The sequence below is a fragment of the Pan troglodytes genome, chromosome 18, assembly GCF_028858775.2.
Source record: "Pan troglodytes isolate AG18354 chromosome 18, NHGRI_mPanTro3-v2.0_pri, whole genome shotgun sequence".
In the NCBI taxonomy this organism is placed as follows: domain Eukaryota; kingdom Metazoa; phylum Chordata; class Mammalia; order Primates; family Hominidae; genus Pan; species Pan troglodytes.
The window spans coordinates 27,515,446-27,542,228 of record NC_072416.2 but is presented as its reverse complement, the minus strand read 5'-3'; the positions used below and the strand labels follow the sequence as shown (position 1 = coordinate 27,542,228).

Sequence of the window (26,783 nt, the reverse complement as noted above, 5' to 3'; positions counted from 1 at the left end):
TTTTGCACCACAGCAAGTAGGGGAAAGCAGCTCTCAAGCCTAACTGTGAAACGCCCCCACAAACCACCTCCTCCTCCCACTCCCTCACTGCTGCCTGCCATGGCTACCTCTAACCCAGCAAAGCAAAACTACAAAACATCTCTCTTCTCTCTTACACCAGCCCTAAAATACCTAATGAAGCTCTCATAATTTGCCAGAACCCACATCTACTAGAGAAGCCAGCCCTTTTGTCTTAATTAGGATCCCCTTGGTCTGCCCACTTGACCGTGGGCTTCATTGAGGCTGTGCCTATCTTGTTCAGTGCTGCGTCCTCAGCAGGTAGAATGGTGCCTGGCACCTGGGAGGTGCTCAGTAAATATTTGTTCATGCATAAATGAATCTGAGACCCACTGGCCTCTGGGAAGAGCATAGGAGAGGGGGACAACAGCATGAGGACCATATGTTTGCCATATTGCTGAAGGAATTTCAGCCAACATAATAAGACATGAAAATGGCATTCGAGGTGTATTAGACAGACAAGGGGATGTTAGTGTTTGCAGGAGACTTGGTCTGCCTCAGTGATGTCAGTCAGCAGTGATTGTGATTCCCCAGGGGACACTCGGCAGCATCTGGAGACATTTTAGTTTAAACTTCCCCAGTGATCTGTGATGTACAGGAGACACTTTCGGTTGTCACACTGGGGGAGGAGGCTGCATGTCACTGGCATCTGTTGGGTGACACCTACAATGCACAGGACAACCACAACAAATAATTCAGGCCCAAATGTTGCTGGTGCTGAGGGTGAGGTCCTAGTGTTAGTAACAGGAGGAAAACCCAGCAGTCTGGAGGAGAGACCTCTTCCCAGGGCAGCCCAGGGGCCATCAGGAGGGTTCATCTCATGCATTAGAGGCCTTGGGAAGAATGAGCCTTCCTTTCCTCCATCAAAGCAAGCAAATCCTTTAAAAGCTGCATCTCCAAGGGCTGCTCCGGGCTCATAGCAAGCAACATCGGAGCCCAGAGGCAAGGCTGTGCTACTCAGCTGCCCTCTGGGGTCACAAAGGCTTCACTTGGCTTCTAAGAGCTGATGAGGCCTCTCGCAAGGGACCCTGTGTGCATGGGCTGACCCTGAAACTTCCCAGCCTCTCTTCTTCTCAGAGCACCCTCAGGTGGCCTCTCGGGGGTTACCCCTCATTGATACCATGTCTCCTCGTGTTTTTGTCCAGACTCCAATTCCAGGGTTTCAGAACAGCATCGCAGCATCTTTCCTGAAATGCACTCAGACTCAGCCAGCAAAGACGTGCCTGGCCGCATCCTGCTGGATATAGACAATGATACCGAGAGCACTGCCCTGTGAAGAAAGCCCTTTCCCAGCCCTTCACCACTTCCACCCTGGCGAGTGGAGCAGGGGCAGGCGAACCTCTTTCTTTGCAGACCGAACAGTGAAAAGCTTTCAGTGGAGGACAAAGGAGGGCCTCACTGTGCGGGACCTGGCCTTCTGCACGGCCCAAGGAGAACCTGGAGGCCACCACTGAAGCTGAATGACCTGTGTCTTGAAGAAGTTGGCTTTCTTTACATGGGAAGGAAATCATGCCAAAAAAATCCAAAACAAAGAAGTACCTGGAGTGGAGAGAGTATTCCTGCTGAAACGCGCATAGGAAGCTTTTGTCCCTGCTGTTAATGCGGGCAGCACCTACAGCAACTTGGAATGAGTAAGAAGCAGTGCGTTAACTATCTATTTAATAAAATGCGCTCATTATGCAAGTCGCCTACTCTCTGCTACCCGGACGTTCATTCTTATGTATTAGGAGGGAGGCTGCTCTCCTTCAGACTTGCTGCAGAATCATTTTGTATCATGTATGGTCTGTGTCTCCCCAGTCCCCTCAGAACCATGCCCATGGATGGTGACTGCTGGCTCTGTCACCTCATCAAACTGGATGTGACCCATGCCGCCTCGTTGGATTGTCGGAATGTAGACAGAAATGTACTGTTCTTTTTTTTTTTTTTTTAAACAATGTAATTGCTACTTGATAAAGACCGAACATTATTCTAGTTTCATGTTTAATTTGAATTAAATATATTCTGTGGTTTATATGAAAACTTCATAATTCTTGGAGATAAATTGTGGAGTGTGTGTGTGCATGAGTGTGTGTGTGTTGCCACTCAACCAGATAGAATTGTGGCTGGGACATCTTGGGGGAGAGGGTCTAATTGTAGCTGTAGGAGTTTGAAGAAACAGAGAGCAAGGTCTCAGCAGTGAAAAAGGCCACCAGGTGCCCCAAAGACCTCCTAGCCTGGCCATCCTCAGTGCAGGTTCTGGTCAAGGCTGTACCCTTGGTCCTCCCAGTGCTGGCATCCCTTTCTTTCCATCTAGAGATACTCAGACTCCCGGGGGCAGCTCACAGGAGTTCAGCCCCACCGGGTTGGTGCATTCGTCAGCAGTTGTGAATTGCCATAGAGAGCCCTTTTTCCAATGGCTGGTGCTTTCATGCCCTATCCAAGGCGTGAAAATTATCCCGTCTCTCCCAGGATTGAAATACTAGGGAAGAGCCGATGGGGAATTGGAGCAAAGCGAGACTGAGGCTCTGGACAGCTGGTCTGACGATAGCACGACCCCTTGGCCCAGATAAGGCCGTTTTCTCTTGGGAACAGAGTGGGACACGCTGCCAGAGTTGGCTGCCCTGAGCCTTCTATTGATCGAGTTTGCTAGGTGTGTCAGTGTCTAAGTCACTGCCTAGAAGACACTGGGCCTCTTTCCACTACGAACTGACTTAAGCCTGATTTAAAAAGGGGAACCACAGTTTCCTTTTGTTGTTTTTTTGAAACAGATCTCACTCCGTGGCCCAGGCTGGAGTGCAGTGGCGCAATCATAACTCACTGCAGCCTCCAAACTCCTAGGCTCAAATGATCCTCCCAACTCAGCCTCCCAAGTAGCTGAGACTACAGGTGCATGGCAATACACCCAACTAATTTTTAAATAATTTTTTTTCTAGAGACAGGGATCTTGCTGTGTTGCCCAGGCTGGTCTTACAATTCTGGCCTCACGCAATCCTCCCACTTCAGCCTCCGAAAGTGCTGGGATTACAGGCGTGAGCCACCATGCCCAGCCCACATTTTCATCTTTACTCAGTTTCCTATGCCCTCAAAGTACTCCCTATACTTATTAATTACCTTCAAAATATGCTCCTGTAAGCCCATTTGCTCCCATATCTTGAATTTTCATTGGCTTAAGGCTCAATCTTCCCCTGTGCCACCTGTGTATTGTTAATTTTCTATACCCTCCTTTAGCCACAGAACAAACCCTGCAGAGAAAGAATCCTCTGTGTAGGCTGATGCTCCATGTTGAGCACCTTCTCCAGGCGCCTGGCTGTCCACGGTCAGGTGTCTCCATGGAGCCTCGGAGATGCTCCCATCTTGATGCCTGAGCTTGTCCTCCAGAGGAAGCAGGGACGTGGGCGCTTGTCAAGGAGATGCTGTTGGCACCTGGGGATGAGGAACATCCATGCTGACATCCTGCCCAGCATATAGCATGTGTTCATCATTGCTGATTCTGAAATACAGCAAACCATACCTCATTATTTTAAGAGCCTCATTCAGTTTTTACTCTCCTATTGTTTGCAGCAATCTTCCTACCCTGACAGCTGCAAACTTCAAAACAATGAAAGTCATTTGACTCTGTGTATGTGTCAAAGGTAAAGACCACACTTTGGGAGGCCGAGGCGGGCAGATCACTTGATGTCAGGAGTTCAAGACCAGCCTGGTCAACATGGTGAGACCCCATGTCTACTAAAGATACAAAAAATTAACTTGGCATCGTGGTGGGTGCCAGTAATCCCAGCTACTTAGGAGGCTGAGACAGGATAATCACTTGAACCTGGGCGACAGAGACTACAGTGAGCCCAGATCAAGCCAGTGCACTCCAGCCTGGGCAACAAAGTGAGACTCTGTCTCAAAAAAAACAAAAAAAAACAAAAAAAAAACAGAACTGTCTAGGGTGGGATACATGGCTAAGCATCCCGCCGGCAGGGCCAGGAGAGGCACCTGGATCCTCCTTCCCGTTCTGTGGCCTGGGATTCCTTCTGCTGGAGGCGTTGTACTGTGTTGGCACTGTACGTTAGGCACACCATTTCCAGCCTGCCCACCGTCAGAGAGGCAGAGAATCTGAACCCATAGTGGCCATTTCTGGCTGTCCAGAAGGGCACTGGCCATCTGCCCTTCAGATTGTTTCCTTCCCTTCTCTACACAGTAGTTTCTTATAGAATGTTCTAGGCCCTTGCGCTCAGACTTCGTGTCCCTGCTCCCCCACCTGCACCAAACCTCCTTGGTCAGGCACCGGTTCCTCTCACTACCCCCTGCGGTTTAGCACTCACCTAGCATTCTGGAAGGAGCTTGCCCTGCACCCAGCACTGTGGAGACTGCAGAGGCTCAGAGTAGACCCCTGGCTGCCTTGGTTTTGCCGAGTTCCACCCTGTGGTCATTCCAAGAGTTCAGATGCGCTGGGTGTGGTGGCTCATGCCCGTAATCCCAGCACTTTGGGAGGTCAAGGTGGGCGGATCACGGGATCAGGAGTTTGAGACCAGCCTGGCCAACATGGCAAAACCCCATCTCTTCTAAAAAAAAAAATTATATATATATATATATAATGTGTGTGTGTGTGTGTATACACACACACACACACACACACACACACACAATTAGCCAGGCGCAGTGGCTCATGCCTGTAATCCCAGGACTTTAGGAGACTGACGTGGGTTGATCACTTGAGGTCAGGAGTTTGAGACCAGCCTGGCCAACATGGTGAAACCCTGTCTCTACTAAAAAAAAAAAAAAATAGCCTTGTGTGGTGACACACGCCTGTAGTCCCAGCTACTCAGGAGTCTGAGGCAAGAGAATTGCTTGAACCTGGGAGGCAGAGGTTGCAATGAGCCAAGATCATCTACTGAACTCCAGCCTGGGTGGCATGAGACTCTGTCTCAAAAAAAAAAAAAAAAAAAATTCAGATGCCATTGGAGTGACCCCATCCCTGGACTATTGTGGTGGCCCTGGTTCTCTGGGAGCTCCGTGGAGTGACTCCCGTTCCTCTGTTGGGGCCGCAGTTCTCAGTGTCTCCCAAGCCCAGTGAGTCCCACAAGTGCTCCTATTTGAAGGTCTTAAGACAAACCCTCCTGGTTTCTCCCTGAGGTCTCCTCCCACCATTTCCTCACCATATTCCAGCGCCTCTGGCCTCTGGGACCCACAGTCTCAGGGTTTTGCATCAGACTGGGCAGCAAGCGTCTCACTCATAGGGATGCTTCTCAGCCAAGGGCTTGCACTTTCCTTGTATCTCATCGGTGGAGCTAGAGAGGAGGAGATGTGCTGGTGCGGGGAAGCCACAGGCTCTGGTGCAGCCAAAAGACAAGAAGTGACCAAGACCACTTGAGCTGCCAGCTAAGGGAGGGGAGCAAGTCAAGGACCCCCTTAGTTTCCCTCCTGCCCACAGCAGGCTGCACACATGGCCATCCCCACCCTGTCCCGCATGGGTTCGCACAGGCATGGGCCCTGAGTCTCTTCCCCAGGAGGCAGGACCCCTGTCTCCCGGCACGGAGCTGTGGGTGCCCTGCCACCACCGTGGATTCTGTGGAGTAGAGAAAACCTGCCTGCAGAGGGAGAAGTCAGCAGATGTGCGGAGAGGCAGGGACAAAAGATAAGAGGGAGAGAGTGCAGGGCTTGGTTTTTAAAACCCTCCCAGCTCCCGGTTTGTGTCCCTGAAGCCATTCTGCATTTCTTGCCTTTGTATGCTCACAATAAAGTGCTTGATTGTTTTTGGCACAAACGTTCCTCTTTGGGTTTCTTTCTCTTACTGGCAACCAAATTACTTGTACTCGATACCCTCCAAAGGAGGTACATGGCTGTGTAGACCCCACACAGCTGTGCAGGCAACTGTCCTCCTCCCACACCCTCTCCAGCCAACCCCTCCTTTACATCCACACATGCGTTCACACACCATGCCCCTCATGTCAGTTATCCAGTGCAGCATGACAGATGATCACATACTTAGCAGCTTACAACAACACATGTTCATTTTCTCATAGCTCCTGTGGGTCAGGAGTCCAGGCACAGCTTCTCTGGGTCCTCTGTCCAGGATCTTCTGCTGTCAAGGCAGCAGCCAGGGCTGGGGTCTCATCTGGAGGCTGGACTGGGGAAGGATCCACTTCCCAGGAAGTAGGGATGATTGAGGGTCACCTTAGGGTCTATCCTTCACACACGAAACATCATCACAAATGACATGTGGGGAGGGGGATATTTGATACAAGGAAGAACCTCCCCCAACCTAAAAAAAACCTCAGGGTTCTGTTTTCACTCTTTCTACTTGTATTTGAATTTGGGGTTTTTGGTTGTCATTCTATTTGTTTAAGATGGAATCTTGCTCTGTCACCCAGGCTGGAGTGCAGTGACATGATCTCGGCTCACTGCTACCCCCGCCTCCCAGGTTCAAGCCATTCTCCTGCCTCAGCCTCCCAAGTAGCTGGGACTACAGGCACCCACCACCATGCCAGGCTAATTTTTGTATTTTTAGTAGAGATGAGGTTTTGATCTGTTGGCCAGGCTGGTCTTGAACTTCTGACCTCAGGTGATCCGCTCATCTCAGCCCACTGAAGTGCTGGGATTACAGATGTGAGCCACTGCACCTGGCCTGAATTCAGTTTCTATGCACATCTGTAAATTGTATTTGCACTGCACTGGTTTTTTAAATTGATAAAAGTTATGGTATACGACATGTTTTTGTATATGTATACATTGCAGAATGGTTAAATCTAGCTAATTAATATATCCATCACCTCCATTATCATTTATTTTTTGTGGTGAGAACATTTAAAATCTCTCAGCTGGCTGGGCACAGCAGCTCACGCCTGTAATCCCAGCACTTTGAGAGGTTGAGGTGGGTGAATTGCTTGAAGCTGGCAGTTTGAGACCAGCCAGGGCAACATAGTAAGACCCCATCTACATAAAAAAATTAAAATTAGCCAGGTATGGTGGCCAAACGCCTGTAGTTCCAGCTACTCAAGAGGTTGAGGCAGGAGTTCGAGGGTCCAGTAAGTCATGATCATGCCAATGCACTCCAGCCTGGGTGACAACTTTGTCACCCTGTCTGTAAAAAAAAAAAAAAAAAAAAAAAAAAAAAGGCCAGATGTGGGGGCTCACACCTGTAATCCCAGCACTTTGGGAGGCCAAGGCAGGTGGATCACATGAGCCCAGGAGTTGGAGACCAGCCTGGGCAACATGGCAAAATGCCTTCTCCACAAAATACAACAACAACCAACAAAAATTGCCAGGCATGGTGGTGCGTACTTGTAGTCCCAGCTACCCAGGAGGCTGAGGTGGGAGGATCACCTGAGCCTGGGAGTTCAAGAATGCATTGAGCCATGATCGCACCCTATGTTCCAGCCTGGGCAACAGAGTGAGAGCCTGTCTCAAAAAAAAAAAAAAAAAAAAAAAAAAAAAGGAAGGCAAAGGATTGCAGAGTTCATCCTGAGAGTGGGAAGGTCTCTGAAGGATTCCAAGCAGAGGATTGGCTTGATCCGTGTTGCTCACCCTGCCAGTGGCTGGAGAATGGGAAAGACTGGATGTGAGAAGGCAGTCAGGAGTCCGGGCAGAGATGGGGGTGGCCTGAGCTACCATAGTGACAGCTCAGTGCGTCCCTGCTGAAACACACTGTTGACCCCAGCTAGAGGCAACAGGGGTCTTGGTGTGAGGGGCAGGCTTGGACGGGGAGCTCAGGACTGTAGTGGAAGCCTCCCATGCCGCCCACTCCCCTCCTTTGGGCCTTGGAGGCAGAAGCTCAGCCTCCCCGGTGAAGATTCTCCTTGAGCCCACTTGCTCCAGAACCATTCCACGCTCCTGCCTGGAGCCATGTTAGCAGCCAGTTCCCCGCCCATACCCCTTCCCAGGAGGGCTGGGGGTGCCCTTTGTCCAACCTACTACTGCTATTTGGATTCCTGTAGAGAGCTGGGCCTATGAGCAGAGCTGAGGCTGGACCAATACATTTGCCTGTGCACCAGGCCAGTCCTAGCTGTTGGCATCAAGTAGGAACCAGAAAGACATCATCACTGGAGGATTAAGTGGGTGGGCAGCTCCTCAGCCCCAGGGGGTCCTGTTTACTTTCCTCTGGTCTGGAAATTGGGGTCCCTCGAGAGACTCCTCTGCTTTCCAGCTCTGTCAGGCCAGGAAGGGGTTCTAGTCTACCCCACCACCCCACCTTATCCCAGGCCTGGATGGTTCATGGCCCTGAGCTACTCCAGAGATGGTCTCAGGGCTCACTCCGTTGGCCCTGTCCTGCTCTTAGCTCTGCACGTGGCAAACGCAGCCCTGATGGGTCATTCCGTCAGACTCCAATGGGCCCAAAGCTGGGAAGCTGAGGAGGCTGGCTTTACCCAGAACAGGAGGCCGCTGCTGTGCAGGTCAAAGCCTTACTGGCTTTTGGTGGGGAGGTTCATTGAGATGCACATCCACCTGGCTGCTTCTTTTTAGGGGAGCATCATCATGGGGAATTAAGCAATGAAACACAGTCTAAGGCTGGGTGCGTGGCTCACACCTGTAATCCCAGCACTTTGGGAGGCCAAGGCAGGAGGATTGCTTGAGCCCAGGAGGTTAAAACCAGCTCAGGCAACATAGGAGAGACCCGCCCCCCATGTCTCTGCGAAGAAATTTTAAAAATTAGCCAGGCATGGTGGTGCATGTCTGTAGTCCCAGCTACTCAGGAGGCTGAGGTGGGAGGATCACATGAGCCCAGGAAGTCAAGACTGCAGTGAGCTCTCAGGGTGCCACTACACTCCAGCCTGGGTGACAGAGTGAGATCCTGTCTCAAAAACGAGAGTCTAAGCCAGAACTTGAGAAGTGCACACAATTCCCTGATTTTCTTACAGCACAAGATTTCAGAGTACCAACTCGGGTCTATTTCCAAGAAATATCTAGGAGAAAGTATCACAGTGAGAAAACTCGGGGACCTTCACCCAAAGCCAGCCACAGTGGAAGGCAAGAGATAGAATGCAGGTCCCATTCTTTGCACTGTGCAGGTGAGCTGGGCAAGTTCAAATGCTAAATACCCAACCCTGGAGATGTGGCTGCTGTCAGCCTGGGAGGTCCTGTAAGTCTCTTTGCTTCTTTATCCCTTTGAATTTGGGTATTGATGTTGCACAATGGATAAGAAGAATGAATAACTAGTCTTGCAAAAGGAAGCTTTTACATATCTCTCCTCTTTCCATCTTCTAACCTTCATTATTTTCAAGAAGGAAAGAGGCTGGGCATGGTGGCTCATGCCTGTAATCCTAGTATTTTGGGAGGCTGAGGTAGGGGGATCACTTGAGGCCAGGAGTTCAGGACCAGCCTGGGCAACATAGACCACATCTCTTTAAAAAAAGGAAAAATTAGCCAGGCATGGTAGTGTGTGCCTGTAGTCCTAGAAACTTGTGAGGCTGAGGAGGGAGGATCACTTGAGCCCAGGAGTTTGAGGTTGCAGTGAGCTATGACCATGCCACTGCACTCCAGCCTGGGTGACAGAGTGAGACACTGTCTCAAAAAAAAAAAAAAAAAAAAAAAAAAAAAAAAAAAGAAAGAAAAAAGAAAAGAGCTAAGTGTCATGTTGAAAATGGTCTATAAACACTTGGAAGCCTTGTGGTAAACAAAAGCTTTATTATTTTTTCTTTCATTAAAAAAATGGAGCACTGAAGAGAAACAGAGTTTGGACCCCTGGGTTCACCCCACACTAAGCAAAATAGCCCCAGATAAAGATGGCACAGCTCACGCAGAAAATGAGGTTGACGTCCAGGAGGGTCTTCACCAAGGGGTTTTCTTCCAGGGAAACTATGATGGCTTCTGCTCTGGCCGGGAGCTCTTCCTTGCCCTTCTCCTGTATTCCACAGAGCCACAGGATGGCCTTCACCACTTTGGACTGCTTTGGGGTCATGTCACCTAGAAAGAACCCAGCAAAGGAAGACCATAGAGGTGGTCTGTATCTCCCAGAGAGGTGAGACAGGGACACTCACCAGATGTGTTCAAGTGCTGGGATTACAGGCGTGAACCACCAACCACTATGCCCGACTGAAATCTCCCCTTTTTTTTTTTTTTTTGAGACAGAGTCTCACTCTGTCGTCCAGGCTGGAGTGCAGTGGTGTGATCTCGGCTCACTGCAACCTCCACCTCCCAGGTTCAAGCGATTCTCCTGCCTCAGCCTCCCAAGTAGCTGGGACTACAGGCATGCGCTACCATGCCCGGCTAATTTTTATATTTTTAGTAGAGACAGGATTTCACCATGTTGGCCAGGCTGGTCTTGAACTCCTGATTTCAAGTGATGCACCCACCTCGGCCTCCCAAAGTGCTGGGATTACAGGCTTGAGCCATGGCGCCCGGCCAAAATCTCTCAATTTTTAAATGTTAACTCACATTTTGTTGAAACTGTAGGTGGGCTAAGCCAAAATATGTCTGCAAGCCGCCAGTTTAGAAGCACTAACTGAGAGAAGGCAAGTCGTGTTCCTGCCTACCCATGTGCATAGAATAAGGATGAAATGAACCAACCGTGTCTCCGTAGGCACTCAACAAGTGTTTGTTTGCTGTTAGTACCCGTAGGAAGCTTGTTGAAAGTTACTAAAAACTCCTTTCCCATGGCTGGAGTGTGGGGACAGATCAGACACTGGAGCCAGAGGATGCTAAAACTCCAAGTCTGCCCACTTTCCTGGCTCGTGATTTGATAGGAAAAAAAAAAAAAATTAATCCCCTTAACACGTACTGCTTCTTACTGTAAATGAGGAGAGAGGCTACTCACAGCTGTGGGTTTTAGACGTGTTTTCTTGAACCATCTCGAACTGGACGCTGCTGCTGCTGCTGGCCTCTGGCATCCCGTTCTGAGAGAGGGTAAGAGACAAGGGAGCTGCTGGTGGTGCTTGTTCCTTCTGGACCACGGGGTCGTGACGAGTAAACCAGGTCAGGTGGCTGACCTAAGGAGCAGGGATGAATGATGAGATTTGTGGTGGAGGTGGGGCCGGGGTTGTCCATCCTTTTCTCACACTCCCCACCCAACCCCACACTCAGCCTTTGTGTCTGAATCTGCTCCCAGCCCCACCCTCCCACCCCATCCTCCAACAAGCATCATGTCCCTGCACTCTTCAACATCAGCGCACAATTCCCCTGCTCATTCCCATGTCTTTCTCCGATAAACCCCATCCTCCTGTTGCTGGGATGTGATTATCCCTCATTCTAATCCTCAGAGCTTAACCCTCACCCTAGAGTATTGCAGGACCCCAGAACTGGTCATTTCAGCTCATCCGTTTCTCTGGCCACAGGGATTGAATTGGTTCACGGATGAGCATGTGTCCTGAGCTGACTCCATCAATGGAAATCTAGAAATTCTCTAGAAATTCTGGGACAGAAATATTTATGCTTATTTTTACTTTTTTTTTTTTTTTTTTTTTTTTAAAGACAGGCTCTTGTTCTGTCACCCAGGTGGGAGTGCAGTGGCATGGTCATAGCTCACTGCAGCCTTAAACTCCTGGGCTGAAGCAATCCTCCTGCCTCAGCCTCCCTAGCAGCTGGGATTACAGGCATGAGCCATCACGCCCTGCTAATTTTTTCTCTTCCTTTTTTTTTTTTTTTTTTTTGAGACAGGGTCTTGCTCTGTCACCAACGCTGGAAGTGCAGTGGCATGGTCATAGCTCACTGCACCATCAAAACTCCTGGGCTCTGGCAATCCTCCCACCTCAGCCTCTCTAGTAACTGAGATTACAGGCATGAGCCATCACGCCCTGCTAATTGTTTCATTTTTTTAAGAGACGGGATCTCACTATATTGCCCAGGCTGGTCTCAAACTCCTGGGCTCTTGCAATCCTCCCACCTCAGCCTCTCTAGTAACTGAGATTACAGGCATGAGCCATCACGCCCTGCTAATTGTTTCATTTTTTTAAGAGACGGGATCTCACTATATTGCCCAGGCTGGTCTCAAACTCCTGGCCTCAAGTGATCCTCCCATCTCAGCTTCCCGAAGTGCTGGGATTACAGGCATAAGCCGCCGCACCCCAGCCTTATGTTTACTTAATGACAGTAAAAGAGGATGTATCTCTAGAAGATACTGGGCTCCATATGGGACCTAAGAATTGAAGCAGAAGTGCAGATGGATTCTGATGACCTTTTCAGAGTCCCAAATCATCCTGCCCCTGAACCTCAACCCTGGACTTTTCAGCTTTTTGGACAATCAGTCTCCTTCGCTTAAGTCAGTTTGAGTCAGTTTTCTGTCACTTCCAACAAAAAGTCTCAACGGATCTAGCCATCAGCCCAAATGTACCATCTCCTTGGAGGGTGGCTCTGTGAACCAGCTCGCGGTGGAGACAGTGATGAGGGTGACTGTGGACAGGATCATGGAGAAGTAGAGGTAGTGAATGCTCTTCACCAGGACCGGGCGCTCATCTGGCTGGTCGCATCGAGGCTGCACGTAAATAAAGTCCAGGACCAGCCTAACCAAGCCCAGGAGCAGGCCCAAGATCAGGCCCCAGAAGGCACCCTGCAAAATCAGAGCAAGATCATCTTAGAGACGCCAAGGGCTCTGGCCTCCAGGAACCTCAAGAAGCCATCTCCAGGACTTGTTTTTCTTGTGGTGGTCACTGCAAGCACGGGTCAGCAATTTGGAAAGGTTCTGCAATACTTAACCATTTATCTTTTTATAATGAATTGATTACTAATGGTTTACTAACTCCCTCTTAATTTAGCTTCCCTGTTCAATAACAAAAAATGCATCAAGATACTTTTCATGAGAACCTCTCATTGCTTTTTTTTTTTTTGAGACAGTCTCACTCTGTCGCCCAGGCTGGAGTGCAGTGGCGTGGTCTCAGCTCACTGCAACCTCTGCCCCCCAGGTTCCAGTGATTTTCCTGCCTCAGCATCTGAGTAGCTGGGATTACAGGCGCCCACCACCACACCCGGCTAATTTTTGTATTTTGAGTAATGATGGGCTTTCACCATGTTGGCCAGGCTGGTCTCAAACTCCTGACCTCAAGTGATCCACCCACCTCGGCCTCCCAAAGTGCTGGGATTACAGGTGTGAGCCATCGCAGCAGCCCTCTCATTGCTTTTTTGCAAAGGTCAGATAAACACCCTCCCCGTATCTTCCACCATGGAACTCACCCTCCCTCTCAACACCCAATTCCAGCCTGTGTCTCCCTCCAACACCCTCCCCTCCCATCCTATCCCAGTCCTCAAGGGGCAGCACTTGGTTCTGGCATAGTGGGAGCCATCCAGAGCTACCTTTTCATTGGTCCTCTTCCAGAAACATCCCATGATGAAGACCACCGCCACAGGCGGCTGCAGGTAGGAGCTGATGGACTGGATATAGATGAAGAGCTGGCCGCCCTGGCTGGCCTGGACCACAGGGATCCAGAGGATGGAGACCAGGACCAGCAGCAGCACAAACACCCTGGTGCCGGCGGCGAGAGGCACAAATTAGCATCATCTTCCCTGAACATTTACTCCTCTTTCCCTCTCTCTGTCTCTTTTAATAGACAGGGTCTTGTTCTGTTGCCAAGGCCAGGGTGCAGTGGTGAGAGCATAGCTCACTGCAGCCTCCAACTCCTGGGCTCAAGTGATCCTCCTGCCTCAGCCTCCCGAATAGGTGGGATTACAGACACATGCCAACACTCCCAGCTTATTTTATTTTATTATTTTAATTTTTTTTTTGAGACAGAGTCTCACTCTGTCACCCAGGCGGGAGTGCAGTGCGCCATCTTGGCTCACTGCAACCTCTGCCTCCTGGGTTCAAACGATTCTCCTGCCTCAGCCTCCTGAGTAGCTGGGATTACAGCCACACGCCACCACAGCTAATTTTTGTATTTTTAGTAGAGATGAGGTTTCACCATGTTGGCCAGCCTGGTCTTGAACACCTGACCTCAAGTGATCCACCGGCCTCGGCCTCCCAAAGTACTGTGATTACAGGTGTGAGCCACCTCGCCCAGCTGGGTTAAAATTATTTGCTTATTCTCCTCCTTCCCTGGCTCCATGAAGGCAAGAACTGAGCCCTTTCATGGTTATGTGCCCTGTGCCTGGTACACAGTAGGTGCTCGTTCAGCATCTCCTGAATGAATGAATGTCTTGCACATGGAGTCCTAATGCTCTTCAGCCTGGATAGGTTGCTGGCTGAACCTGGACTTTGCCTCTGGGTGGGCTCAGCTCTCTCTTCCCCCTGCCCCAGCCCCACCCAGTGGGGACTTACCTGCCCACAATCATGAGCTCCTTCTCAGATGCCCGAGGCCGGAGGTGATTCCAGAGGTCCATGGTGAAGATGGTGCTGGCACTGTTAAAGATGGAGGTGAGGGAGGACATGAGAGCCGCCACCATCACAGCCATCATCAGCCCACGGAGCCCTGGGGGTGGAAGGGAGGTCATGGGCCTCGGTCCTTTTCTGCCAAAGCAGCCGATCCCAGTGGGCTCAACTGGAGGAGGCAGAACCTCAGGGAGGACGGCGGGGCAGAGCTTCCTGCAAGACGTAGCCTTTCTTGGGGAGCCCAGAGTCTTCCTCCCCCACCAGCCCTCCTTTCTTGACCCTGCCTTGGACCAGAGCCCATCCGGTGATCTCCTTTCTGGGTGCTCCAGGGGACTTGATTCAGGAGTGAAGGGATATTACCTGTGGGCAGGAGTTCCAGCACGAGTTTGGGATACGCGATGTCCGAACAGCCTGAGGGGTTGCTGCAGATCTTCTGGCAGATCTCTGGATCTGCACAGGCCACTTGATCTACGAAGGAAACACAGGCCCAGAGGTGAGCAGTCAGGCCCCCAGAGCCCCAGGCCCAGGCAACATGGGGCCGGACACAGGCTTATCATATGGAAGTTTATAGCTCAATGAAATAAAAAAGAGTCTAGACTTTATAAGCTGTGACCTTGTTACTTACGCTTTCTGAGACGAGTTGCCCTATTTGTAAAACTAGGATAATAACACGACTTTATAGGAAGTGCTGGAAAAAATTCAGCTATTGTTATCGTAACCCAGATGAAGCTGGGACACCTAGTGGCCAGTCTTACAATAATGTCTTTTTTTTTTTTTTTTTTTTTTTGAGACGGAGCCTCTTGCTCTGTCGCCCAGGCTGGAGGACAGTGGCACGATCTCAGCTCACTGCAACCTCTGCTTCCCAGGTTCAAGTGATTCTCCTGCCTCAGCCTCCCGAGAAGCTGGGATTACAGGCACCCACCACCATGCCCGGCTAATTTTTGTATTTTTAGTAGAGATGGGGTTTTGCCATGTTGGCCAGGCTGGTCTCGAACTCCTGACCTCAAGTGATCCGCCCATGATCATTAACTCACTGTTCAGTAACATCTGCTCACCTGTCCTGGTTAATGAATCATTTCCTATACGTAGATTCTCTTGTCAGAATGCTTCACACCCTCTGATGCCTGAAATAAGATGCCTCTAGCCCAGTTACATCCAAACATAGCACAAAACCTTCTTCTTCCACAAACCCAACATTAACTGAAGGTTTACTATGACTCAGGAGCTGCAGTAAGCTTTGTACATACACCTCATTTAATTTTCACAACTCTATGGGGAAGATACTGTTATTATCCCTATTTCAAAGACAGATAAACTGAGGCCCAGAGGTTAGTTTCTCCAGATTATATTGCTAGTAAGTATTATGGCCAGGAGGCAAACCCTTAGTTTATTTCAAAGCTCAGGTAGAGAAGATTGGCTCTGTAAATACTGCATTTCTAAACTCTGTGTGTGTGTGTGTGTGTGTGTGTGTGCGCGTGTGTGTTTTTGAGATGGGGTCTTGCTCTGTCGCCCAGGCTGGAGTTCAGTGGTGCCATCTTGGCTCACTGCAACCCTAGCCTCCCAGGCTCCAGCCTCCTGAGTAGCTGGAATTACAGGCATGTACCATCACACCCAGCTAATTTCTTTTTCTTTTTTTTAATTAATTAATTGTTTATTTTTATTTTTATTTTTTCTTGAGATGGAGTCTCACTCTGTCGCCCAGACTGGAGTGCAGTGGCACAATCTCGGCTCACTGCAACTTCCTCTTCCAGGTTCAAGCGAGTCTCCTGCCTAAGCCTCCTAGCCTGTAGCTGGTATTATAGGCGTGCCACCACACCCAGGTTTTTTGTGGGGTTTTTTTTTTGTATTTTTAGTAGAGACGGGGTTCCATCATGTTGCCCAGGCTGGTCTCGACCTCCTGGCCTCAAGTGTTCCTCCAGCCTTGGCTTCCCAAAGTGCTGGGATTGTGTTTTGAGGGTTGTTTTGCTTCTCTCTTAATTTCCTTATAGTTTATTTAAAAATATGTGCCATTTCTCATGGATGAAGCTGGAAACCATCATTCCCAGCAAACTAACACGGGAACAGAAAACCAAACACCACATGTTCTCACTCATAAGTGGGAGTTGAACAATGAGAACACATGGACACAAGGAGGGGAACATCACACACTGGGGCCTGTCGGGGGGTGGAGGGCAAGGGGAGGGAGAGCATTAGGACAAATACCTAATGCACGTGGAGCTTAAAACCTAGATGACCGGTTGATTGGTGCAGCAAACCACCATGGCACATGTATACCTATGTAACAAAGCTGCACGTTCTGCACATGTATCCCAGAACTTAAAGTTTAATAAAAAAATAAAAATGTGCCATTTCTCAGATGGACTTAGCAGAAGAGGGTTTTTTTCCAGGCTCACAAGAACTCAGGATCAGAAAATACTTTTAGGCAGCTGTGGACTCAGTTGAAGATTTAGGAGGGAGCCAGTGGAGCCGTGGTGGAGAGAGAAGTGCAAATAGGGAGGCCGAGTGTGTGGCCCTGAAACTGGCCCTTTAGACCTGGGGTTCTCAACCTTCTAGTGGACTTGTTAAAAAAATAGGTGGCTGGCACAGACATAGGAAAAAATGCTTAACATCACTAATCATCAAGGAAATGCAAATCAAAACCTCATGAGATATCATCTCACCCTAGTTAGAATGGGGATCATCAAAAAGACAAAACATACTAAATGCTGGTGAAGATGTGAAGAAGGGGAAACTCTTATACATTGTTGGTGGAGATGTAAATTACTACAGCTAGTATGGAAAACTATGGAGGTTCCTCAAAAAACTAAAAATAGAACTACCATATGATCCAGCAATTTTGCTACTGGGCATATATCCTGATATGGTTTGGCTCTGTGTCCCCACCCAAATCTCATCTCCAATTGTAATCTCCACATGTCAAGGGAGGGAACTGTAATCCCCCCATGTCGAGGGAGGGAGGTGATCGGATCATGGGGGCGGTTCCCCCTTGTGTACTCATGATAGTGAGTGAGTTCTCATGAGATCTGATGGTTTTATAAACGTCTGGCATTTTCTGAGCTTGGACTTCTCTCTCCTGCCACCATGTGAAGAAGGTCCTTGCTTCCCCTTCGCCTTCCACCATGACTGTAAGTTTCCTGAGGCCTCTCCAACCATGTGGAACTGTGAATCAATTAAACCTCTTTCCTTTATAAATTACCCAGTCTCAGGTAATATCTTTATAGCAGTGTGAAAATGGACTAATACATATCCAAAGCAATTGGAATCAATATAGCAAATGGATACCTGCACCCCATTTATTGCAACACTCTTCACAATAGCCAACATATGGAATCAACCTAAGTGTCTGTCAACAGATGAATGGGTAAAGAAAATGTGGTACATATACAGAGTGGACTACTATTTAGCCATAAAAAAGAATGAAATTCTTTTTCATGTTCATTCATGGCAACGTGGATGAACTTGGAGAATATTATGTTAAGTGAAATAAGCCAGGCACAGAAAGATAAATACTGCATACTCTCACTCATATGTGGAATCTTGAAAAGTTGAACTCATGGAAGTAGACAGTAGGATAGTGGTTTCTAGAGGCTGGGAAGGGTAGTGGGGAGGAGGGTAGCCAAAGGTTGGTAAATGGATAGAAAAGTACAGCTAGACAGGAGGAATAATGTGTAGTGTTCTATAGCACTATAGGGTGACTATAATTCACAACAATTTATTGTACATTTTCAAATAGTCGAGAGTGGATTTTGATTGTCCCCAAAGCAAAGAAATGATAAATATTTGAGGTGATAGATAAGCTAATTATACTGATGTGGTCATTACACATTGTATAATGTATCAAAATATCACACTGTACCTTATAAGTATGTACAATTTGTATTAAAATAATTAGTTAAAAATAATAAGAGAAAAAAAAAAAACAGATGTCCCTCCAGGGATTCTGATTCAGAAGGTTTTGAATCAGGACTGAAAGTTTGCGCTTCTAACAAGTTCCCAGGAGCCACTGCTGGGCTGGGGACCACACTTTGAAAAGCACTGGTCTGGGCCTCCAGAGAAGGGAGAGAGACTTCAAATACACAATGCCCACTTCTCTCTCTCTAATTCACCTTACTCTCTAAAATTTATTTTGCACCTCTTGCTTGCACCATATGATAGAGTATTTCAATATATAGTTTATGTTATTTTTCCATGAGTAAGAGACTCATCTGCTACATTACAAAGTCCTAGGTTCATGGAACATGGTGTTATGTCTCATTTAATAATGACTGTTGGCTGGACACGGTGGCCCACACCTGTAATTCCGACACTTTGGGAGGCCGAGATGGGCAGATCACCTGAGGTCAAGAGTTTGAGACCAGCCTGACCAACACGGAGAAACCCCATCTCTACTAAAAATATGAAATCAACCGGGGTTGGTGGCGCATGCCTGTAATCCCAGGAGGCTGAGGCAGGAGAATCGCTTGAACCCAGGAGGCAGAGGTTGCAGTGAGTGGAGATCTCACCATTGCACTCCAGCCTGGGCAACATGAGCAAAACTCCGTCTCAAAAAAAAAAAACAAAAGACTTGATTGGCTGATTGGTTGTTAAGACAGATGGTCAAGGTCTTGTTATTGATCTTCCATATATCAACCCAGGTCTTCAGACATAATTTGCATAAGCAAGAGTCAAGTTTTAGAGTCAGCTACATCTGGATTCAAATCCTGGCTCATCTGGCACTAGCTCAGTAACTCCCAGAAAGTCACTTAGCTTAGGAGTGATCCTGGATTCCTTTTTTTTTTCCCCCTTAACCTTTACATTCAATCCATTATTAATCTGATTGGCTCTATGATGTACTTTCAAACCATTGCATAGGTCAACTGTTGCCTCCTCAGAAAGGACTTCCCGGGAAACCTTGTCAGAAGTAGCTCTGATCTGACATTCTTTTTGATATCTCCTTGTGCATCCTCCTCCTGGCATTTAGCACAGTCAAAAATTATTTATGTTTTTACTCTTTTTTGAGACACAGTCTCACTTTGTCACCCAGTCTGGAATGCAGTGGCTCGAACACAGCTCACTGCAGCCTCGACCTCCCAGGCTCAAGTGATTCTCCCACTTCAGCCTCCTGAGTAGCTGGGACTACTATATATGTGTGTGTGTGTGTGTGTGTGTGTGTGTGTATTTTTTTTTCCAGAGATGGGATCTTGCCATGTTGCCCAGGCTGGTCTCAAACTCCTGGGCTCAAGCGATCTTCCTGCCTTGGCCTCCCAAAGAGCTGGGATTACAGGCGTGAGCCACTGCACCCGGCCTTATTTATTTACTTATTTCTGTCTTTGTCCTCCACCATTAGGATGTAAGTCCCTCTACAGCAAGGATCCTGTAGTCTTGTTCACTTATGGGCCCCCAGAGTCTTCTAGAATAACGCTTGGAAGATAATTGGCTCTCAAAATATTTGTTGAATTCATGGAAGAATAAATAAATGAGTGAATGAATGATTTTTTTTAAACAAGGTCTCACTTTGTCACCCAGGCTGGAGTGCAGTGATCATGGCTCACTGCAGCCTCAACCTCCCAGGCTCAAGCGATCCTCCCACCTCAGCCTCCCAAGTAGCTGGGACTATAAGCACATGCCACCATGCCTGGCTAATTTTTGTATTTTTTGTAGATACGAGGTTTCATCACGTTGCCCAGGCTGGTCTCAAACTGCTGAGCTCGAGCGATCTGCCTGCCTTGGCCTCCCAAATTTCTGGGATTATAGGTGTGAGCCATTGCTCCTGGCCAAATGAATAATTTCTCTAAGCTTCAATTTCCTCATCTGTAAGATGAAAAGAATAATAGTACCTACCATATAAGGTTGTTTTGAGGATGAAATGAGGTAATACATGTATAAAATAATAATAGTAAACACTTGGATAGAGCTTACTGTGTGCCAGGAGCTGCTTTAAGCCTTGTAAAATATTACCCCCATTTTACAAGTGAGGAAACAGAAGCAAAGAGACATTAAATGGCTTATGCAAGTTCAAACACCTCATAAGTGGCAGAGCAAATTCAGGCCTGGGCCTTCCAGATCAGAATCCATATTCATAACCACACTCCACTCTGAAGCTCTTTTCATAGGGACTGACCCTTAGCAAGTGCACAATGAATGTGGTTGTTTGAAGCCATATTCTTTTCTTTTTTTTTTTTTTTAGAGATAGGGTCTTGCTATGTTGTCCAGGCTAGAATGCAGTGGTGTAATAATAGCTCACTGCAGCCTCAACCTCCTGGGCTCAAGCAATTCTCCTGCCTCAGTTTCCCAAGTAGCTGGAACCACAGGTGAGCACCACCACACCTGGCTAATTTTTAAAAATTGTTTTTGGTAGAGAGGGGGTCTGGTATCGTTACCCACGATGGTCTTGAACTCTTGGCCTCAAGAGATCCTCCTGCCTCAGCCTGCCAAAGTGCTGGGATTACAGGCGTGAGCCACTGCGCCTGGCCTGAAGCTATTTCTGTGTTTCTATGTCAAGACTTGCTGAACAGCTGTATATTTTCCAAATCACCGCAAAACCCAGATCCCAGTTCTTAACTCCCTCTGGATCTTCCCAAGGCTTTTGCCCTTTCCTGGAAGCAGGACTAGGGACTATTTGTGGGTTCCTCATCCCACCAGGGCTGGAGGAACACAAGGGTTCAAGGTCTAGCACCATGGACAGTGCCCCCATTTGCCTTCCCCATCTCTTTTCTCCTGCTTCTTAAGGGTCCTAAATTATTTTGACAAAGCTTCTGAGCCAACTACAAACCACTTCACCCTACCCTTTCTTAGCTTCTGTGTAACATTATGTAGGATAAGGCACAGGGGAGGAAACTTTCTGCTTTCCATCCCCTTTAGTTAATAACATCCTTGGTGAGTACACTGGAAAGCTCACTGTTTCAGGGGAAAAGAGAGGAGCTTTCTTCTGTATAGATCACCAGTTTCTGACACCACAGTGTCTTCTGGTGACATTGCCCCTCCTCGGTATCATTTATCCCCATGGTATAAACCTATTCCCTTACCACATTAAGAAAAAAACTAAGGCAAATGCTCTAGAGCCCTCGATATCCCATGAGATTTGTTAAGAAAAGTACACCCGGCTGGGCACAATGGCTCACACCGTAATCCCGGCACTTTGGGAGGCTGAAGTGGGTGGACTGCTTGAGCCCAGGAGTTCAAGACTAGCCTGGGCAACACAGTGAGACCCCCATAGCTACAAAAATTATAAAAATCAGCTGGGCATGGTGGTGGGCACCCGTAGTCCAGCTACTAAGGAGACTGAGGTGGGAGAATTGCTTGAGCCTGAGAGCTCCAGGCTGCAGTGAGCTATAATCATGCCACTGCACTCCAGCCTGGGTGACAGAGTGAGACCCACCTAAAAAAAAGAAAAAGTACCGCAGGCCAGCTGTGGTGGCTTACGCCTGTAATCCCAACACTTTGGTAGGCCAAGGTGGGAGGATCACAAGGTCAAGAGATCGAGACCATCCTGGCCAACATGGTGAAACCCCATCTCTACTAAAAATACAAAAATTAGCCGGGCATGGTGGTGCATGCCTGTAGTCCCAGCTACTTGGGAGGCTGAGGCATGAGAATCACTTGAACCCAAGAGGCAGAGGTTGCAGTGAGCTGAGATTGTGCCACTGCACTCCAGCCTGGCAACAGAGTGAGACTCTGTCAAAAAAAAAAAAAATCCAAAAAGGATTTCACTGGGCCAAAGTTACCCAACCCAACCACTGAGCTCAAACACTAAAGTAAGGGACAAACTTTCACATGAGACTTCAGAGAACTGCTCTGGAACCACAAGACCTTAGCCTAGTTGGTTTCAAAAAAATATAGTTGAGGCAAGATCCCAGTTGAGTCTCCACTCAATTTGGCCTGGGATACCTATAGGACTTGCCCATTGAACCAATGTTGAGAAACAGCATAGAGTCACTAGATGCCTAGATAGAGATGCCTCAGTCTCATCACTAGGAAAGGACTCTATGGCCAGGCATGGTGGCTCATGCCTGTAATCCCAGAATTTAGGGAGGTCAAGGCAGGAGGATCGCTTGAGGCCAGGAGTTTGAGATCAGCCTGGGTAACATAGTGAGACCCTGTCTTTACAAAAACTTTTGAAAAATAGCCAGGTGTGGTAGTGCATGCCTGTAGTCTCAGCTACTTGGGAGGCTGAGGCGAAAGGATCCCTTCAGCCCAGAAGTCTGAGGCTGCAGTGAGCTATGATCATGTCACTGTACTCCAGCCTAGGTGACAAAGTGAGACCCTGTCTTTAAAAAAATGCAAAAAAGGCCAGGCATGGTGGCTTACGCCTGTAATCCCAGCACTTTGGGAGGCCAAGGTGGGTGGATCACGAGGTCAGGAGATCGAGACCATCCTGGCTAACATGGTGAAACCCTGTCTCTACTAAAAGTGCAAAAAATTAGCTGGGCATGGTGACGGGCACCTGTAGTCCCAGCTACTCAGGAGGCTGAGGCAGGAGAATGGTGTGAACCCAGGAGGCAGAGCTTGCAGTGAGCCAAGATCGTGCCACTGCACTCCAGCCTGGGCGACAGTGCAAGACTCCGTCTCAAAAAAAAAATGCAAAAAAAAAAAGGACTGGGCATGTTGGCTCACACCTGCAATCTCAGCACTTTGAGAGGCCAAGGCAGGAGGATAGCTTGAGGCCAGGAGTTCAAGACCAGCCTGGGCATCATAGCAAGACAGCATCTCTATTTTTTCAAAAAATTAGCCAGGCATCATGGTGCATACCTGTAGCCCCAGCCACTCAGGAGGCTGAGGTGGGAGGATTGCTCAAGCCCAGTAGTTCAAAGTTACAGTGAGCTATGACCATACCACTGCACTCCAACCTGAATGACAGAATGAGACTCTTAGAAAAAGAGAGAAAGGACTGTAGTCACATTCTCTTGAGGCTTCTAATAATATGTTTAGAATAATTCACATGGTCTGAGACTCACATACCAATGACCTCTTCCCCCAGCTGTGTTCTCACCTGGGAAGAGGATGCGGCTGACCATCCCAGGGAACACCATTATGAAGAGGGGCAGCACCTTCAGGTATGCAGCCATCAGAGCACCTCCTTTGGCATGGGACAGGTTCTTGGCAGCCAGAGTCCGCTGGACAATCACCTGGAAAAGATCAAGGGGGTTGGAAACTGGGAATGCTGATATAGTTTGGTTGTGTCCCCACCCAAATCTCATCTTGAATTGTAGCTCCCATAATTCCCACATGTTGTGGGAGGGAGTCAGTGGGAGATAACTGAATCATGGGGGCAGTTTCCTCCATACTGTTCTCATGGTAGTGAATATGTCTCACGAGATCTGATGGTTTTATAAGGGGAAACCCCTTTCACTTGGCTCTCATTCTCTCTTTGCCTGCTGCCATCCATGTAAGACGTGACTTGCTCCTCTTTGCCTTCTGCCATGATTGTGAGGCCTCCCCAGCCATGTGGAACTGTGAGTCCATTCAACCTCTTTATAAATTAGTCTCAGGTATGTCTTTATCAGCAGCGTGAGAACAGACTGTATTAGAAGGCTTTCTCTTAAGGCAAACGGGGTGTGTAGCCTCTTGGTAGTTGTAGGAGACTTAGGATCTTGGTTTGCCAAGCTTCTGTTTGAAGAAACATCTCTTTCCTATGCTCAGTCCCTGTGGTCTAATTCAGGTAGTTAAGACACCCACCCCATTCCCTCCTTACTCTTTTATCCAGGGGTTATGCCTTGCCAGTTAAGAGTCCTCCACAGAATTATTTCACCTCTCTGGCTACTATGATCCATGAAGGAAAAGCATGTCCCCAAGGCAATCCAACCACAGCTCTCCATGGAACTTCTTCCTTAAAAAGGCAAAGGAGGCTGGGTGCAATGGCTCACGCTTGTAATCCCAGCACTTTGGGAGGCCGAAGCAGGAGGATTGCTTGGGCCCAGGAGTTCAAGACCAGCCTGGCCAACATGGTGAAACTCTATCTCTATAAAAAAATACAAAAATTAGCTGGGTGCACTGGCGCACACTTGTAATCCCAGCTACTTGGGAGGCTGAGACAGAAGAATCACTTGAACCCGGGAGGTGGAGGTTGCAGTGAGCCAAGATCGCACCACTGCACTTCAGCCTGGGTGATAGAGTGAGACTCTGTCTCAAAAAAAAAAAAAAAAAAAAAAGGAAAGAGGTTGTCTAACTCCTGGTGCCTCCTTTGCAATTTCTAACTGTGAAGGTAGTGTAGAGCTGCTGGCTGCATCTCTGCCATGATATGGGAAGGCCTCTTTGAAACTAAGTCATCACAGAGGAAAGAAAACCAGGAAATGGAGAGAAAGGCAATGTGTGATGATGTAGTATCAGAGACAGGCAGTCTGGGTTCAAATACTACCTCCCCACTTCCCGCCTATCTGACCTTGGGCAAGCAACTTCACCTCTCTTGGCCTCTGATTCCTCATCTATGAAATGAGCATAGTACCAGCCCAGTTTTGACAATTAGAGAAGTGAAAGTACTTAGAATACTTAGAATATGACACATAGTAACTGCTTCATAAATATTAGTTGCTTCCATTGCCATTAGCCACCTCTGGACTCCCCGTCATGTAAATTTTTAAAAATGCCTTTTTTTTTTAAGAGATGGGGTCTCACTCTGTTGCCCAGGCTGAAATGCAATGATGTGATCATAGCTCATTGTAGCCCCAAAGTCCTGGGCTCAAATGATCCTCCCGCCGCAGTCTTTCAAGTAGCTGAGACAACAGGCATGAACAACCATGTCAAGCTAATTTTTAAAATTTTTATTTAGAGATGGGGTCTTGCTATATTGCTATATTGAGGAGGCTGGTCTTGAACCCATGGCCTCAAACAATTCTCCTGCCTCAGCCTCCTAAGTAGCAATGTCACCACACTTGGCTACATTTTATGTTTATTTTTATTTTTTGTAGAGACAGACTCTCACTATGTTGCCCAGGCTGGTCTCCAACTCCTGACGTCAAACAACCCTCCTGCCTCAGCCTCCCAAAGTGCTGTGATTATAGGCATGAGCCACCACGCCTAGAAAAAAAAAAAAGAGCCTTTTTATCCTTAAACAATTTTTTCCACATAAACAACTAAACGAGTCCTCACTAAATCATCAAAGAATCCTTAATGAGAAGAGTGTAGTGAGGTTAAGACTTGCTGCAAACCCCATACCACAGCCCCAATAATTATTTTAGATTTCACAGCACATTTTGATGGGGAGAGAGATGTCACCTTGGGCGGTATTTCATCTGCAGAATCCATGGGACTGAACCTTGTCAGAGACAGTTGCCCGAAGGCATCAATATGCTCAAGGACAGTGTGAAATATGCAGTTTTTGTTAATGACCTAACTGCATTAGCAGTGACACAAACCGGGCTTGGTGGACACGTTTCAAGGACAGGTACTCATGCCCATTGGACACAACACATTCAGCCGGTCAGAATTCAAAAAAGCTCTGGTCACAAGCTGGCTGTCCAACTGAGGGGTCCCTTCCCTCCCCCACCTTCCCCTCTCCTCCCCTCCTTTTCCCTTCCCTCCCTTCCCCTCCCCTCTCCTCTCTTTTCTTCTTTCCTCTCCTCTCCTTTCCTACTTTTTTTTCTTTTCTTTTCCTTTCTTTTTTGAGATGGAGTCTTGCTTTGTCATCCAGGTTGGAGTACAGTGCTGGGATCTCTGCTCACTGCAGCCTCCACCTCCTGGGTTCAAGCAATTCTCCTGCCTCAGCCTCCCAAGTAGCTGGGATTACAGGATCCTGCCACCAAGCCCGGCTAATTTTTGTATTTTTAGTAGAGATGGGGTTTCACCATGTTGGCCAGGCTGGTCTCAAACTCCTGACATTAAGTGATCCACCCACCTCAGCCTCCTAACTTGCTGGGATTACAGGCATGAGCTGCCACACCCAGCCGGGTCTGTTTTCTGTAACCATCAGATCCTAAAAGGGAGAGTAGTCGGATGGTTCTTTTTTTTCTTTCTTTCTTTTTTTTTCTGAGGCAGGATCTCACTCTATCACCCAGATTGGAGTGCAGTGGTGCAATCATGGCTGACTGCAGCCTTGAACTCCAGAGCTAAAGTGATCCTCCCACCTCAGCATCCCAAGTAGCTGGGACCACAGGCATACACCACCACACCCAGCTATTAATATTTTTTAATTTTTTTTGTAGAGATGAGGTCTCGCTACGTTACCCACTGGTTTCAAATCCCTGGGCTCAAGCAACCGTCTTCTCTCAGCCTCCCAAAGTGCGGGGATTACAGGTGTGAGCCACTGTGCCCAGCCAAGTGGTTCCTTTTTGTTTGTTTGTTTGTTTGTTTTTTGGGATGGAGTCTCGCTCTGTCACCCAGGCTGGGGTGCAGTGGCGCGATCTGGGTTCACTGCAAGCTCCGCCTCCCGGGTTCAGCTATTCTCCTGCCTCAGCCTCCCAAGTAGTTGGGACTACAGGTGCCCACCACCATGCCCAATTAATTTTTTGTATTTTTAGTAGAGACGGGGTTTCACCGTGTTAGCCAGGATGGTCTTGATCTCCTGACCTCGTGATCCACCCGCCTCAGCCTCCCAAAGTGCTGGGATTACAGGCGT

General features: G+C 48.2%; 2 protein-coding genes across 26 annotated transcripts in view; one reads left to right on the top strand and one right to left on the bottom strand.

Moving 5' to 3' along the window:
• The window catches only part of ARHGAP17 (Rho GTPase activating protein 17), a 96,352-nt gene extending 94,276 nt beyond the window's left edge, over positions 1-2,076 (top strand). For all 15 annotated transcript variants that reach the window (XR_010152315.1, XM_001164627.8, XM_063796888.1 and 12 more), the window contains one exon: positions 1,203-2,076. Coding sequence is in view for 7 of the 15 variants with exons in the window: in XM_001164627.8 (XP_001164627.1) it covers positions 1,203-1,333 (131 nt within the window). In the remaining 8 variants the exon portion in view is untranslated. The remainder of the gene's footprint in view (positions 1-1,202) is intronic.
• Positions 1,967-26,783, bottom strand: part of SLC5A11 (solute carrier family 5 member 11) — a 76,500-nt gene continuing 51,683 nt past the window's right edge. For 8 of the 11 annotated variants that reach the window (XM_063796890.1, XM_024349806.3, XM_024349807.3 and 5 more), the window contains 8 exons: positions 23,223-23,358; positions 14,615-14,722; positions 14,204-14,354; positions 13,243-13,411; positions 12,287-12,502; positions 10,775-10,946; positions 5,181-9,924; positions 1,967-4,586 (listed from right to left, as the gene is read on the bottom strand). In XM_063796890.1, the coding sequence (XP_063652960.1) occupies positions 9,719-9,924; positions 10,775-10,946; positions 12,287-12,502; positions 13,243-13,411; positions 14,204-14,354; positions 14,615-14,722; positions 23,223-23,358 (1,158 nt within the window). In that variant the 3' untranslated portion in view covers positions 1,967-4,586; positions 5,181-9,718. The remainder of the gene's footprint in view (positions 4,587-5,180; positions 9,925-10,774; positions 10,947-12,286; positions 12,503-13,242; positions 13,412-14,203; positions 14,355-14,614; positions 14,723-23,222; positions 23,359-26,783) is intronic. The other 3 variants (XM_024349813.3, XM_024349814.3, XM_024349812.3) reach the window with 1 other exon arrangement.